The 15,365-nt window shown below is 42.2% G+C and overlaps 1 protein-coding gene across 1 annotated transcript; it reads left to right on the forward strand.

Annotated features, from left to right (window-relative positions):
• Window positions 1-933: 933 nt before the first annotated feature.
• On the forward strand, window positions 934-13,518 carry dcp1a (decapping mRNA 1A). The gene is made up of 9 exons (XM_030056271.1): window positions 934-1,149; window positions 1,495-1,535; window positions 2,989-3,116; window positions 6,418-6,484; window positions 6,603-6,741; window positions 7,459-7,560; window positions 8,278-8,898; window positions 9,023-9,256; window positions 10,159-13,518. The coding sequence occupies exons 1-9, from the start codon at window positions 1,018-1,020 to the stop codon at window positions 10,237-10,239; spliced, it is 1,545 nt and encodes a 514-aa protein (XP_029912131.1). The 5' UTR covers window positions 934-1,017; the 3' UTR covers window positions 10,240-13,518.
• Window positions 13,519-15,365: the final 1,847 nt, after the last annotated feature.

Genomic DNA, 15,365 nt, shown 5'->3' on the forward strand with positions numbered 1-15,365 from the left:
GACGGAACAAGTAAGTGCATCCAAGAGAGAGCCGAAATGCTCGACTCAAATTAAAGTTTCCTGCTTATTTGGTGGAGATTTGCTCAACCAGAGCTCAGACACCTGCTGGAAAACTCTTAAAGAATAGTAAAAAAAAAAAAAAAAAAAAAAAAAAACGTCAGTCAGGATAAATCACTCAGCTGCTCCTTAACTTTCTATTTTATCTTAAATGTAAATTATCTGAGCCTCTTGTTTAAAGTTGGAAAACGAAATTACAATATAAATCACCCTGCTTCTCCTCTTCTCCTTCTTCTTCTTCTCCTCAGAAAATTTGACATTGGTCCAGCATCACTGACATGACTTTTAAATATATAATTTTGAGAATTCGAATTTTTATATCATAAAGTTTTAGCGTTCACTGTCAAAATTAAAACATCATAACTTTAACACCTTTTACAGTAAAATAAAAATGACAGCACAATCATAGATAAACATATATACTTACAATACATACACGTGTATGTGCATGTATAAATAAATACATATACATATTTATTGAGTTTTGTTTCAGGACGGGGACCTTTTTGTAGCACATTTGATTTGCCAAACATGGGAAAAAAGAAAAAAAAAAGTTTTAAGACGGTTTGTTACTTGCACTCTTAGCATAGTGAATGGGAGAGAGTGTAGATGATCCTCTGTTATCGTAGAAATGATTCAAGTCGCTTCACTTCACATGTTGTGGTTTAATTGAGACCGCATCCTGTCAGGAAATCGTTTACTCGGGGCCTCTAAAATGCGTCATCTTCCTCGATTGTCATCATACCGAAGCGGTTTCATTTAGCAAGATTTCTCACAAACATTTTGTAGCTCACCGGCACTCTGACAAACTGGGAAAGGCCTAAAATACAATTTAGATTAATTTCTGCGGAATAAATAGGCGCCTAGGAACCCTTTTTCTGTCAGCCGTGCTTCCCGCGGACGGTGGGAAATAAGTGTTCGCAGAAATCGATCCGTGCGGGAGCAACAAACACATCCAAGATGGAGACCGCTAAAGCCGGACATCTGATGAGCTTAGCCGCTCTGCAGAGACAGGACCCGTACATAAACAAACTGCTCGACGTTACAGGGCAGGTAGCTCTCTACAACTTCAACTCGAAAGCGAACGAGTGGGTAAGTCCGTCCGAAATCCCCCCGCTTCCTCCTGCACCGCCGTCCAAACCACCGAAGTGTCCTTGTAGCATGCTAACACGAGCCGCTCGCTAACAACAACAACAACAACAACAACAATAACAACAATAACAACAACTCCTACGGGACTACACACACGCGAGCCAAGAGCGAATTGATACAAAACATTTTGGCTGATAATTTTGACCCTTTCTGTGAGATTATCTGGCTTGGAAAGTCGCAAAAACAAACGTTAAAGTTAGCTTTCAGGCTAACAACATGTAGCTCAGGTTACAGCCCATTGTTGTGTGTTATTATGACTAATTTATTTTTATTTTATGTTTCCAGGAGAAGACAGAAATCGAAGGCACCTTATTTGTTTATTCTAGGTAAGTTTAAAAAAAAACCTGAATTGTATTGTCGGCTTATCGTGGTGCTAATGCTGTGAGGCTAAACGGAACCATACCGTTTATGTTGGATTGTTTACGTCGCTCTGCTTTGGAGCTGACGCATTCCCACGCACGTGTGTAGGCCGCAGTTGGTGTAAACAAACAAACAAACAATCAAACAAACAAACAAACATGGTGGTCTTCGCTTATGTACATGCGCTTGTTGTTTGCCGGTTTTTATTGGACGCCTGAGTTCATGTAGCTCACAGGCCGCGTTGCAATATTATTTATCGTTTATTATGAGCCATGGATTTTTTTTTTCTAACATCGCTCACACATTCATCTGCTTTATTTTGAGCTCTAAGTTTGCCCCTTAAAATTAATAATTAATTAACCCTCCTGTTATCTTTGTGGTCAGTCTGACCCCATTCAGTGTTTAACCACTTAACATTTTATTGCTTCATATTTAATGACTTTTCCTAATTCAGTGGGGGCAACTTGGACAAATTACCAAAATGATATGATATTTCGATGTCCTGGACACAATTTGTACACATCAGTGTTTCTTTGGGGTGAATTTGAGCAATTTTTTTTTTTTTTTTTAAGCTGTATAAAATATATAAGACATATCAGCATTTTACACACGTGTTTTAGTTGTTTTGGAGGATGCTGAGGAACTACTGGATGCTGTTTATAATCTACAAAAAACTTTGTTTGATGGCCCTCACCAAACACAACCACACCTGTAGCAGTGACGGAACCACAGAGTTCATGTGACATTTGGGAAAGAAAAACATGACTCCCACCAGATCTTCGATGTATCAGGGGAGATGAATGGGAGAGGTTATGTTTTATGTAAAGGGCTGTTTAGATGGTCATTAAGTACCTGACACATAAACTTAGGTGACAAATACATTACGATATTTTTCTGGAGGTTTAAACGGCTGAACGGTTGAAAAAAAAAAAAAACAACTTCCAAAATCTTCTCCAGTTTGCAGTTTATCATGACTTGATTCATCTGGAATCTTCTAACTGTGTTCCTTTTGACAGACTACTGCTCTGTTCCCCGTTATGTCCCGTTATTTTTTGGTGTCCTAATCACATTATTGATTATAATGTCTTGGACCCATGGAACCCAACACATCCCTCTGTAAAGCTGAAACACAGACAACAAAACATAATGACCATCTTTTCTTGTCATGGAGTGATATGATCAGGTGAATCCAGGTGTAAGCCGCTATCACTTATTGGCTCACACCTTTGCAAATATTTCCCAGTCGCAGAAGGCAGATGAAGGTAAAAGGGAAGAGACAGTAAAAGATCTTGATGCTTTTAGTGAATTTCGGTGTTGCAAATGCGAAAGGTGGGGTAAGATGACATCAGGGAGGTGACAGGAGCATTTTGTACTGCCAGATTAGTTTATCACAGTGCATCTAATCTGTGTCTGCTGTAGGTCTGCCTCCCCTCACCACGGCTTCACCATCATGAACCGACTGAGTACGGAGAACCTGGTAGAGCCGATCAACAAAGACCTGGAGTTCCAGCTGCAGGATCCCTTTCTGCTCTACAGGAACGCCAACTGTGAGTCGCTCGGAGAATCGATACGCAAATAAACGTCAGAAATTAGGTCTACGTAGAGATTGTTTTCTAATGTTTGGCCTCCGATATTTTAAGTATTATAGTGTTTATTATAAAAGTAAAATCCAGTAAAATCTGCTAACAGACACAGTTTCCCCCACAGTTGGGTTTTGGTTCTTCCCCCCGTTATTTATATTTTGTTTTTTCTGTCATGTGTAGCCTTTGCGAAAAAACAAACAGCCATGCCAAGGAAATAGATGTGAGTGTGCAGGGTTTTTTTTAATCTAAAAAAATACAGAACAGCTTCACAAATAGGACCGATATGTGGCTGACAGTGAGCAAACCCAGAGATATTGTGCACCACTCAGCCGGCAGCAGGGAGGAATGCTTTCTAAGTGGTCGATGCGTCATAGCTGGTGCACGTTTGCTGCTATTTTGAGTCCGGTTTAATGGTAAGCATGGCTGTTTATGTTTTTTTGTCCAGTCTTGATAAATAAGAGAGCCTGAAGAATGAATTTACAAATCGTTGGGTTATGTCTGTGTGTCTGCCTGAGTGCACCGTGCGTCAGTGTGTTAAAATACCGTTCTGTAGTGCAGAGCAAAAGTGATTGTGTCCAGATCCTTTTAATGACAAGGTAAAAGAAGTTGTGTTGCGGTTTAAACTAATATCATGTTACAATAATGTCTTTTGCAATCATAACACTATGTTCCAATGGTTTTTGTTTAGACAAGCGAGCTACCTTCCTGCAGAACTATGTAATCAAACATAAAACACATGCCGTACAGACATATCATTGATGTCTTGCAAAACCTTCTATATCCAATTTTGCAATTAAATGTAACTGACAGCTGACAATACTCACAGAACATACTTTGTGACCGTAGCACCACATCAGAGCATTACAAGCGCTGTACAAAATGTCAGAAATCCGCTGATCTCAACGGGAATATCAACCAGCGTCTTTAACCAGTGTGATTAATAAATAAGTTACTTTTAGAATGAGCAGGGTTTCTGCAGGACACCCATGATGCACTGCTTTCTCTCAAACGTATACACATTGTGTTCCTCTGAAAGCACCGAGTAGATAGCTCCACAGGGGTCAGTGACGTTCACAAACACACACACACACACACACTGCAGTACCTCTAAAAACGCTGGACAGACATCTCCCCAGGGTCCGCTGAAACACTTCTCTGCCCTTTTGCCTGAAGTCATTTTGGGATGGTGGAGTCATATTAAGAAAGACGATTTCCTCTGCAGAGTCTCTTCCACCCATGAGCGCCGGCAGGCCAACCAGACTACAGCAGCTGTAGCTTGGTTTGGCCCCAATTTCTGCGTCGGAGCACTGGCCAAAACATTTTTCGTTTTACTGACTCTTACTACCTCTTGACTCGGCTTTATTTGTAAAGTTTAGCTTATGCCGCTTGGGATGTCAGTGATTCAGCCTGACCCCTGCGCTAATGAGGAGTTGGACTGTAAGTAATGTTCTGTATTTCATCAGTAGAGAGTGATGAAATCCTTCAGATTTTCAGGAAGTAATTGACAGCGCCGCCACTGAGGTAATCTACCAGCAGTCTGAACAGGAGTTTCATCACGGCAAGGAATAAGGAATTTGATTGTTTCCCCAATTGTTTACTGATCAGAAAAAATAGAGTGGCCAGGCACAGTGTCAGAGTAGACTGCTCCCCCTTTGGACTGGGTTTGCCCATCAGCACGGCTGGTATCGCAGACATAATGTAATTTTTCATTAATGCACAGATCCAGCTCAGCTTCCCTGGTCACCGGTCTCCAGCAGCCTCAGTTTAGTCCCAAGAGTGTTTTCATTTTAGTTCCTCAGGCTGGTTTGTTTCGCAGGCGTGGAGAAAGATGGTGCAGTAATGATTAAAACAGTGTTTGACAGTGTTCCTCAGGTTGTGTTAGAGTGGCGTCCTGTGTGGCAGAGGCGGCACTGACAATCCCTTCAGAAACATCAGGTGGTATTTCTTCACTGTGATGGTGTCCTCTCCTGGTTTTCACTCCCAACTGCTTTGATTACTGCTCTAGTTCCCTTGCAAGTGCTTCTCAGTCCATGTCTGCTCTTCATCTGTGTACACACAATCATGCAAGTCATCGGCAACGCCTCATTTGCCTCTCAGACTTATTAATCAGCATATATATGGAAAGAGCAATGTGTGGTGTTGTTATCGCGCCCGTGTTAAGGTGTGGTTGTTGTTGTGTAGGTTCCAGGCTTCTGGTCCTCTGAGGGAGAGCTCTGTGTTTTAGATAGCCCTCAGACTCCTCCCTTTACTGTAAGCAAGGAAGAGAGGAGGAGGAGGAGAGAAGGAAGGAAAGAAGGAGAGATTGAGCGGGTTAGAAAGTTGGTGATAGAAAAGCAGCGGGTCTTACTGGGAGAAAGTGCGTTTCACAGAGAGAGATAATTGCTCATTTATCTGGCATGCTGAAACAACTGGAGGACTTGGTGAACTCTCTGCCTGAGGTTTGAAAAATGTTCTTGAAGTTAGAGAACGCTAACTATACACACACACACACACACACACACCTGTTTACACCCCTCCAGATTCCCCTCGGTCGATGCTGCAGGGAAACAAAAAAAAACAAGGTTGCTAGGTTACGTCAGCCTCTTGGGGGACCTTGCAAGTCTGGCAGTATTTCATCACCCCCCTCCCCCCCAACACACACACACACACACACACTCACACACACACACACACACACACACAAGTGACAATGTCTGCAATGCAATATTATCACACTGTTGGCACCAGTAGTTATGTTCTGTTGAAATCTGCTGTCGTGCAGTGAGATCATTTTGTCTCCAGTTTGTTGTCGTGTTTTCCCACAGGTTGGCACTTTAGTTTGGAGGAAGTGGGACAGGGAGGCTGAGAGTTTATTGATGATGTGTTATTGACGTTTAATTCAGGAAAACCCAGTAACGCATATTTTTTTTAGACACTTAAGTTTCTCAGTCTAGTATAAGTTAAGGCCATTGCAACAGGAGCTGACTGTTGTCATCAGATTATCGAGTCTGTGTTTCAGGCACAGACACAGAGCCGTTGCATCATAGGTGCAAAGAATTATGGTCATTGTAGTTCGCCAACATGCATTTGGCATCATTAAATCTTGACTGTTTGAAAACGACATAGGTAGAAATGTATCTAGGCTGGCTGCCCAGTTAGTAATAATTTATGGGAAACATTGCATTTATACTGTTAATTATGATTAAAGGTCATAATATCTACTTAAATAGTAATTTGTATTTGTAATCATCAGTCATCATATGCAGTGTTTGTGTTTTTCCTGCAGTGGGCATCTACAGTATCTGGTTTTATGACAAGAAGGACTGCCAACGCATCGCTCAGCTGATGGTCAAGTAAGAAGAATAACTTTGCAGGGATATGGTGTTCATTATTCAAACTGAATATACAAAGAAGATCAGTGAATCATGTCAGTGAACGCCACATGTTTTGTCCTTCGCCCCCCGCCCCCAGGATTGTGAAGCAAGAAGCGGACCACGCCCAGAGGGGATCACCGGAGAGGGCGGGGTTAGCGAGGACCAATGGTGTCGCAGAGCCACGCCCCATCGATATCCTGGAACTCCTCAGCAAAGCCAAGGAGGAGTACCACAGGGTGAGCGAACAGGCAGACGTACGAGGAGGCCGGTGACCGTTCGCCGCCAGCTGTGACAAAATGTACATCCTGGTCAAACTGAATGTGGGCGGTCCAGGAGGTGACATGAACATCAGGCTGCTGGTTTGTTCGCTGGGTTGGACTCAGGTGTAATTGACCCTCCAACCCTGATAGTACAGTGTTAATGCAATGTTCATGGAGCTATAGAGGACCACAAACTGTCAGAGACTACAAACACAATCTATGTTTGTAGTCTGCAAGCACAGGGACTCTGACTCATGTAAGAAAGTCATCAGTTTGGGTCACAGCTGTTTGAAAATACAGCATCTGTGGCCCCCAAACTGCCACACATGAGGTGATTTCGATGCCACACACTCATCTGTCTGACGGTCTAAAATGCTTACACACATTCGGGGGGGGGGGATGACTCAAACACGTAAACAGATTTATGAGTGTCACAAACCGACATAGCTGAGATTAGTGTGTTATTAAACCCCGGATTATTCCAGTTCAGTGTGTATGTGTTTATGCACCCAGGGGGATGAGTCTTAGTTTGTTCCACTTTCATTTCAATTACCTAACCTGTACTGTTTGTCATTCTTTTCATTTCAAAATAGATCACGTCACTGTAGTTCTGTTTTAAAATGATTTGCGCTCTCTTTTAAAGGATATCACTTTTTTTTTTTTTTTTTTTGCCTGTGTTTGTGTTTCATTCAGAGTCAGACAGGTGAAATAGATGTGTCCACTGCTACGGAGCCAAGTGTGAAACCCACTGTTAATGCTACTGAGCATGTCCACAGCACCCCACAGCCTGAGAAGGTACAAACACACACCCGCAAAAACACACGAAATTAACTTCTACAGTCAAGGTCTGCAAGTAGTTTCTGCAGTAGGCAGTTTTTTTCTGATTTTTAGAAGATTAAATCTTGTAGGGTGGCAGGGAAAGCTAGTGCTGGTGCCTGAGATCTGTAGATGAGTTCTGTTAGGGTTTCCACTTTTGCACAAATTTGAGTTAAAATCATTTTCAACTGCAGGCAAGTATTTGGCAGGACATTTTTAGGCACCAAATAATAGGTAACAAGTGTGCTTCCTCTGCACTTCGGTGCGGTGTGTCTGCCATGGAAACTACGAATGAAAAGGCTGCAATGGCAGCAAACCAGACTTGAAAAGAATAACAAAAAAATCAACTCATACACACTGTATGTTATTTGTGGCTATTTACCCAGCTTACACATTTTGACATTAAACCTTCACCGGAGACTCGGTTATTCCAAGCACAATTTCCTTCAAATGGTCCAAGAAAAAAATGAAAAAGAAAGAGGCATGAATTTAAAAAATAACTCGTGGGGATAATTTTCTGTATCGTGATTATGGACCTATAGCATTTCTAATAAAGATAATTAGTTTGCCTCCTTTTTCATGTTTTGTCATATTTATCAGAATCAGAATCTGAAATACTTTATTGATCCCTGGGGGGAAATTGGTTAATGCCCCTAGTGTCAGTTCCCAACAGGTGTGTTTTCTTTCCATATCCAGAGTTCTCATACCGGTGTGAAGCAGATCACTGTTGAGGAGCTCTTTGGTTCCTCGATCCCGAAGGACCCCTCTCTACCCGCCATGCCCGCCCAGAACACCACCACTGCCCCCAGTGACCCCACGTCTCCCTACCTGCAGAGCCAGCCTTATCCCACATCGGCCCATCTCGACCCTCTGCTCCCTCCCCACCTCACAGCACCGGACACTGCGCCCAACCAGCGCAACCTCGCCCCCGGCCTGCTCCCAGCCCCAGCCTCCTACACACTCCATCCCAGCCCTGTTTTCCAGTCAGTAGGCCCCGGGTCCGACCCCCAGCCCCGGTGCTCAGTCTCCCCACTCATGGTGCCTCCAGCTGGTTCAGAACCTCGTGCAGCTCCCCCCGGTCCCGCGGCACCTTCAACTCCCACGTCCTACCTGGGACAGGAGATCCTCGGCACGCTCAAATCGGCAGTGCCCTCGGTGAACTCGGACATCCACAAGCCCATCTTGGCGCCCAACTTCCTGCCTAGCACGCTGGTCCCGCCCCAGAGCTTCCAGGAGCTGATGGGGAAACACCTCCTCCAGCAGGGAAAGGAGGTGGATGTCTTCTCTCAGGCCCCAAACCTGATCAAAGCAATGCCTGTAAGTTAGAGTGGCTGTTAACATGGATAATTTTTTCTATTACACTAATATATCTTAATTTCATTTACATCATATTTTTTTTCTCATGTGTTTCTCCTTTTCTCTGCCACTGTCTCCCCCTCAGGCTGTCCCCATGAACCCAGCTCTCACTGTACCGGGGGCAGGTCCAGGCCTTTCTGTGCTTCTCTCCCCCAGCGCCTTCCAGCACTCTGTTAACAAGACCACAGCAGCAGCAGCCACAGCACCGGTGGTCCCCCCTGCCCCCTCCAACCCCTCCGGCTCTGCAGGGGCTGTCGAGGCCCCCCAAACAGCCTGCAGCAAGACGCAGCTACAAGACACTCTGATACACCTCATCAAGGTAAACTACACACACCAAAGGCATAATAACACACATAAACAGGACCTCTGGCACCTTAAAGCAACACGGACAGAAAATGTGTCATAATTTTGATAATTGCTTTAGTCATTTGTTAAATAAAACCCCCAGCTATTTTGTTGATTACAGCATCACCAAGATGCTAATATTTCCTTATTAGTCTCAGTTCTTATCAAACTAAAATTAGTACTTTCTGTTTATTTTGTTTCATTCATTTATTCACTCCTTTGTTTATTTAGTTAGTTTTGCTGGTCGAACTAAGAAAGCAATTTTAACATGTCACTTTTTGCTTTGGTAACTTCCCATGAGTATTTGTCATGATTTTTGACATAGTATAGACTAAATTAACCTTCAATTAATGGGAGAAAAATCAATAGATTAATCAGTTATGAAAATAGTCAGTAGATGCAGTCCAAAGCATGAAACATCTTTAATTAGCATTTATGGGCTATTGTGAAGCAGAACTGTATCCACAGCAAAACAAACAAATCTGGTAAGGTTACCGTTCATCATCCAGCAGTCTGTCAAAAGTTTGATGCTCTCCAGATAAATTACATGTAAAATTTGGAGGAATTTTTTGTAAGTTATTTGTTTATTAGAAATCAACAAAATGGATTGGACCTCTTGAGTGTGGAGTGACAAAAGTAGATGTTGGACAGTGTTTAATTCAGAAACAGACATATGCAAAATAGACATGTAATAAATAGTTCTATCTGATGGCCATTTCATGCAAAAAAAGAAAAGGCTTTTATAATCTGATGACAAATCATTTTCACAAATCAGTCTGTGCGTACAGACATGCACATACACACACACAGGCTCACATTGACAGTTTCTGCTCTTTCATCCTTTCCTCTTTTGTTCTTTACCTCTTCCCTGTCCAGAATGACCCAGCCTTCCTCAGTGCCATTCACGATGCTTACCTGCAGAGCCTGTCCAAGGACTTCAGCAACATCAAGCTATAGCCCCACCTCAGCGATCAAAACCGTTACCAAACCATATAGAAACAGGAGCTGCAAGACCACAACCATCACTCTGCATCAAAAGTTCTTAGTCCAGTAATCAAAATAGTTAGACTCACTTTTTTCTGGGGACGCAGGTTCAATAAAACGTAAGAAACTCTTCTTTTGTGCTGGCTGAACCCAAAAACAAGCCTGTGGTGTGTTTTGGGTCCCGACCCGTAGTTAAACACTGCCTTACACCCGGCTTTCCAGCAAGTTCTGCAACATCATTTTATAACCCAGCGTCCGCCGTGACCCTGTACTCTTCCTCATCTGTATTTGAACCAGAAACAGCAAAAAAAAAAAAAAAAAAAAGACTGGTAACTCTTCAGGACTTCTAGTGTTGGAAAGACATGCAGACGAGACCAGACGTTGATGGGACTCAAACAAATGCATCTAACAGCCGTTTGACACGCTGTATAGCACAAATCTGCAAAACTCATTTATACTTGTGTGCGTTATTAGGCTTGAGACAGCATGCCCGTACCATTTAACGCTCTGCTTAGCTCAAATCTCTTCGCTTTTGGAGTCTTCACCTGAACTTTGACTCTGTCCTGCGTCTCACTGTAAACCGGATTGATATCTTGCCTACAAGTGTCAAAGCAGATCTATTCAGAGAGGGACCCGTGGCTTCTTTTGGACCCTAACTATAGTCCTGTGACCTTGAAAGTCTGTGGACAGGATTTATAAAGGAAAATAAACTTCCACTATGGCTTGGAGCCATCCTGCCGGCACAGAACAAGTATGGTAAAGCTGTCAGCCATGGACTAGTGAAATTTGGCTGTCGCTGATAATGTTCTCTTGAAGATGGGACCATATTTGAGATTTGGTGACCTCTTATCCCTTCACTCTTGACCCTGACTCTTGGACAAATCGAGCACAGTATGATCCAGAATTTTGCAGCTGGGAATCATGGCCTCCTTCTTCTTCTCTCCACAAAGCCTGGCAGTCATTGCAGTGTGAGACTATGGGAACCGTTAACCCACACACATTCAGACTGCTTGGTAAGAAAGAGGGACTGACCTCTGTGCTGGGGACCTCTGAACTGTTTTGGGGGTCTGTTTTTTCGGAGTATCCCACTCTCTGGAGCAAAAAGGAGAACTCATTTTCTTGATTTGCCCTCACTTACTTTCTAAACCATATCCCTTTACAAATTAATGTTGATGCCTGTATATTTTTGGTGTCACCACAGATGCACTGAACAGCCGCACGGGTTTTTGTGGCTTTTTGCGTTGACAGTGTCGCGATAAGAGGCAGACTTGGTGGGTTGAGTGGGGGTTCTCGCCTCGTCAAAGGAAGACAAGGACTTCCATGATTGTTTAGTGAAGCACTTGCAGCTACAAGCTCAGACTGAGTCAGTTACAATCCTCTGCTTTTGGTAAAGTTATGTTGCAGACCGCAGATGTGTTCACACACAAACACACACAGGTAGACACGCACAAACCGCTTCTGTCCACATTTCTCTCTGAACTCTCTCTCTCCTTCCCTCTCTCCCTCTCTCTCTCTCTCTCTCTCTCTCTCTCTCCCTCTCCCTCACACTTTGTGTCTGTCTCTCGTCTCCCCTCCACCGGCTAAGCTCATACCGCTTGATGTCCTCGAGGTGGGGGGAGGGACATGTGCAATAGAAGACAGCCGCAATGCCTTTTGGGATACCAGCATTTTGGGATATTTTACGATGGTACAGTTGAGCTTTGTTAATCTGAACCTCTGACGTCTGAAACAACCTGTATCATATTTTCCCATTGGTTCAGATCAGCAAAGGTCAACCTTACTGTTACTGTTTTTTGTTTTGTTTTGTTGTGTTGTCTTTTTTGTTTTGTTTTTTTCCTAAGCAGCCTTCTGTATGAATATGCTTTGTTATACAAAGACTGAAAGGGTTGTGGTAGTTATTGGGCTCCTTTGCAGTAAAAGTCTACTGCAGCACAGAGGAACCTTAAGCCCTGCAATCCGCGATGGGAACAGGAAACCGCGCATCTGTCTCCACATAACTCGATTTGCCGATCGGCTGTCGCCCCTTTTAGCGTGAAAACATTTGATCTCCTCAGTCAGCTTTAAAAAAAAAAAATTAATGATTTCAAAACCATGCCAGATGAAATATTAATCGGTTTGATTTGACCTGGTGTCTTGAAACATATTCAGCATGCGTCGGATCATGAAAACAGTTCAGGAAGTAATGGAAAAATCGGAAAATGTAGGTTATGAGGTTTTCACGTGTCAGCAGCACTGTCCGATTCGACGTCAGAGGTCAGCTCGTGAGCGACCTGGCTGTCTCTTAGTTGCACAAGCGGAGGACACACAGCGATGTTATGTGGATGCAGATTTTTTTTTTGTTTGTTTTGATTTTCTACACGTTCTGTCGTCTGTGTGATAGTCTTCTTCTAAATGATCGATAGACTTAGCCATTCCAGATGGAAACTTCAGAGCTAGACATTACCAACTTTTGTGTTTTTATTTTGTATCTTTTTTTTTTTTTAATGAAATGCAAAGAAGAGGGCTCTTTTTGAATTTCAGTTGACTCACTCAACGTGCAGATGAAGCTTAAAAAGTTCACATATTAATCAGAAAATGTTCATGTTATTCTACATGGGGAATTTTCTGATAGGAAATCATTTTAATTAGAGTGATATAAGTTTATGCATAAAGCCCCCCCACCCTGATTGTGATACTTTTTTTGTATTTGGTCCTGCAATTTGAATGTATTTGGTACTTTCTAGCAGTATCTGTTCATGTGCCACTTTTTTTTTTCCATCTGGTGTCTGTGTGTTTCAGTTGAGCAGCACTCAGATCATTATGCCTTTAACACCAGTTGTTTAAATGAAATTATTTTTTGAGCAAAACAAATTTCTCAGATAAAGGTAGCAAGTAAAAACTTTATACATCATGGCAAGTGTCCAGTACCAAGACAGTAAGTCAAAATATTTTGCGTAGTTGATTTTCCCTGTTATCATTCATTTCAGAGGTTTATTTGCCAACATTGCAGACTCGTATTCGTTACTCCAATGCACACAGAAAAAAAAAGAGAATACATTTAGAAATTGTTTTAATCCCACTTCTCATATTTAAGCTTTTATGGTTATTTTATGCCTTGGTGTAATGTATCTTATTGGCCAGAAATATGATTTTGCTCATTGTTTTTTGGGAAGCGTATGGAAATTGCATTCATTTAAAAAATAATAATAAATTTGTCACTGTGTGTAATTTGGTTTATTATGACTATTTTGTGATATTAAAGATTAGAAAAATGAAGAGTGTTTTTGTTTTGTCCTTGGGAGGAGCTGCTTGTTCTTTTCCATTTAAGACATTACGTCACATTAATTTCTGATGGGTAAATATGTTTTCCTGTTTTTTTTGGTTTTGTTTTTGTTTTTTTCCACTCTTAGGACCTGTCTGTGTAATCCAGGATTTCTTGCAGCACTGGGATTTTCTGAAGTAGGTCCAATATAACTTGGACATAATATTTTTCCATTTGTCAAATGTCTGGGCAATATTTATGTGTCATTTCCCTTTTGTTTAGACGCGCATGAGGATGTTGCGGTTTTACCATTTGGCCACTAGATGTCGCCTGGTGTTTACTTTTAATCGGTTGTACCATTGCCAAGTCCAAGGTTAAACAGCAGTCAGTAGGTATCAGTGCAATGCAATACACACTGGAAGGGTAGATTTTTTTTTTTAAGAGCCCTTGGCCTGCAGGTAGCTTTGGACAACTGAGGAAACACATTTTCCTTTTTTTAATCCCATATTTTCCGCCTTCAGAACCTCTCTGCTTCCTGAAAGATGCAGCAGCTTGTCAAAGTGTTTTCATTTGCCCACTCCAGACATGCTCCTGAGCTCCCTGCCGGCCAAAATTGGAATTTAATCCCAGTCACTGGCAGGAGTCTCCGGCTGATGGCAGCACACAGACACAGCGTCCCATTCAGTCATGCATGGAGTCTAACCTTTGTCTCATTGTGTGCCCCAGTGCACGATTCCCAGCTGTCATCAGTGTTACTGTGTTCTGGGAAATGTTTCAGCACCACTCTCAACACCTCATGATTTTGTTTTCAGCAACCACTGAAACATTTATTAACCATTAATTACAGAGTTTCCACAAATCCAGCCTCCTCACTTTGTGCAAAGTCTTCTAACTGGGACGTTCTCAAAGCCACTAAAGATATTTTGGTTTACTAGGCCACAGGAAACCTTAGTCTCTTAAAACTGAACCCCACAGGAATTATGTTAAATTCCAGGGAAAATAGTAGCTCAAGACTTTGAACAGATGACTAAACAAATAAAAATCCCTCTACCTCTGGCTTGTCCCAGTTATCACCTGAGCAGCGAGGAAGTCAGCGATTACAGGTGGAAGTCTTGTGCTGCTCCTAATCAGGTTGGTGTCAGTGGGAAAAGTCAGTAAGCCAAGATTAGCGTGTTATCCTCCGGTTGGCTCGTCATCCTGCGACCCTCTATACGTCTTAACTGGTGCAGTGAGACAGGACCGTCAGCCACAGGACGCTTTATTGTGAAAAGAAGCCAAATATTATACTGCACTGTCCTGTATTAGATTGTGTTGGTCCTCCAGATCTTTATTATGTCAAAGACCCCTTAATTTTTAGACCACATCCCCTCATCTGATGAGATTTTGTCCTGAAAAGACCCATCTGGGAGCCTCAGACCCTACTTTAGAAATCACTTTACTATAATCTCTGCTATACATGTACTGTTGGTTGGAGGTCTACACTATATTATGAGCCCTATACTGCACTATACAGTCACCAACAGTATTATGAATATTTCTGTATTGTTTGATTTTACAGAAACATCCTGGTTAAGGAGTTGCCTGTAGATTACTTTAAATTCCTGTTTAGTGAGTGCTATGCAGGCAATATTGATAATACAGTAGCAAAATTTAGAAGTTTGAAATATCCAACATATGTTGTTGATTACTGTAGCCTACATTGTTCCTTTGGCTACTACAAAAGATATCTGCCTAAAAATATTCATAATTAAAACAATTAAGAAGACAAAAGGAGCAAAAGCAATTGACAAATTATATTATCAAGTATATCAGCAAACCCTCACTGAATGCAGTTTAAACATTAACAGTCATACTGACT

The sequence above is a fragment of the Myripristis murdjan genome, chromosome 7, assembly GCF_902150065.1.
Source record: "Myripristis murdjan chromosome 7, fMyrMur1.1, whole genome shotgun sequence".
Lineage (NCBI taxonomy): Eukaryota > Metazoa > Chordata > Actinopteri > Holocentriformes > Holocentridae > Myripristis > Myripristis murdjan.

Coding starts and splice junctions, on each gene's coding strand:
- dcp1a (XM_030056271.1), top strand. CDS start 1,018: ATGGAGACCGCTAAAGCCGGACATCTGATGAGCTTAGCCGCTCTGCAG. Junction 6,485..6,602: donor ATCGCTCAGCTGATGGTCAA/GTAAGAAGAATA, acceptor CCCCGCCCCCAG/GATTGTGAAGCAAGAAGCGG. Junction 9,257..10,158: donor CTCTGATACACCTCATCAAG/GTAAACTACACA, acceptor TTCCCTGTCCAG/AATGACCCAGCCTTCCTCAG.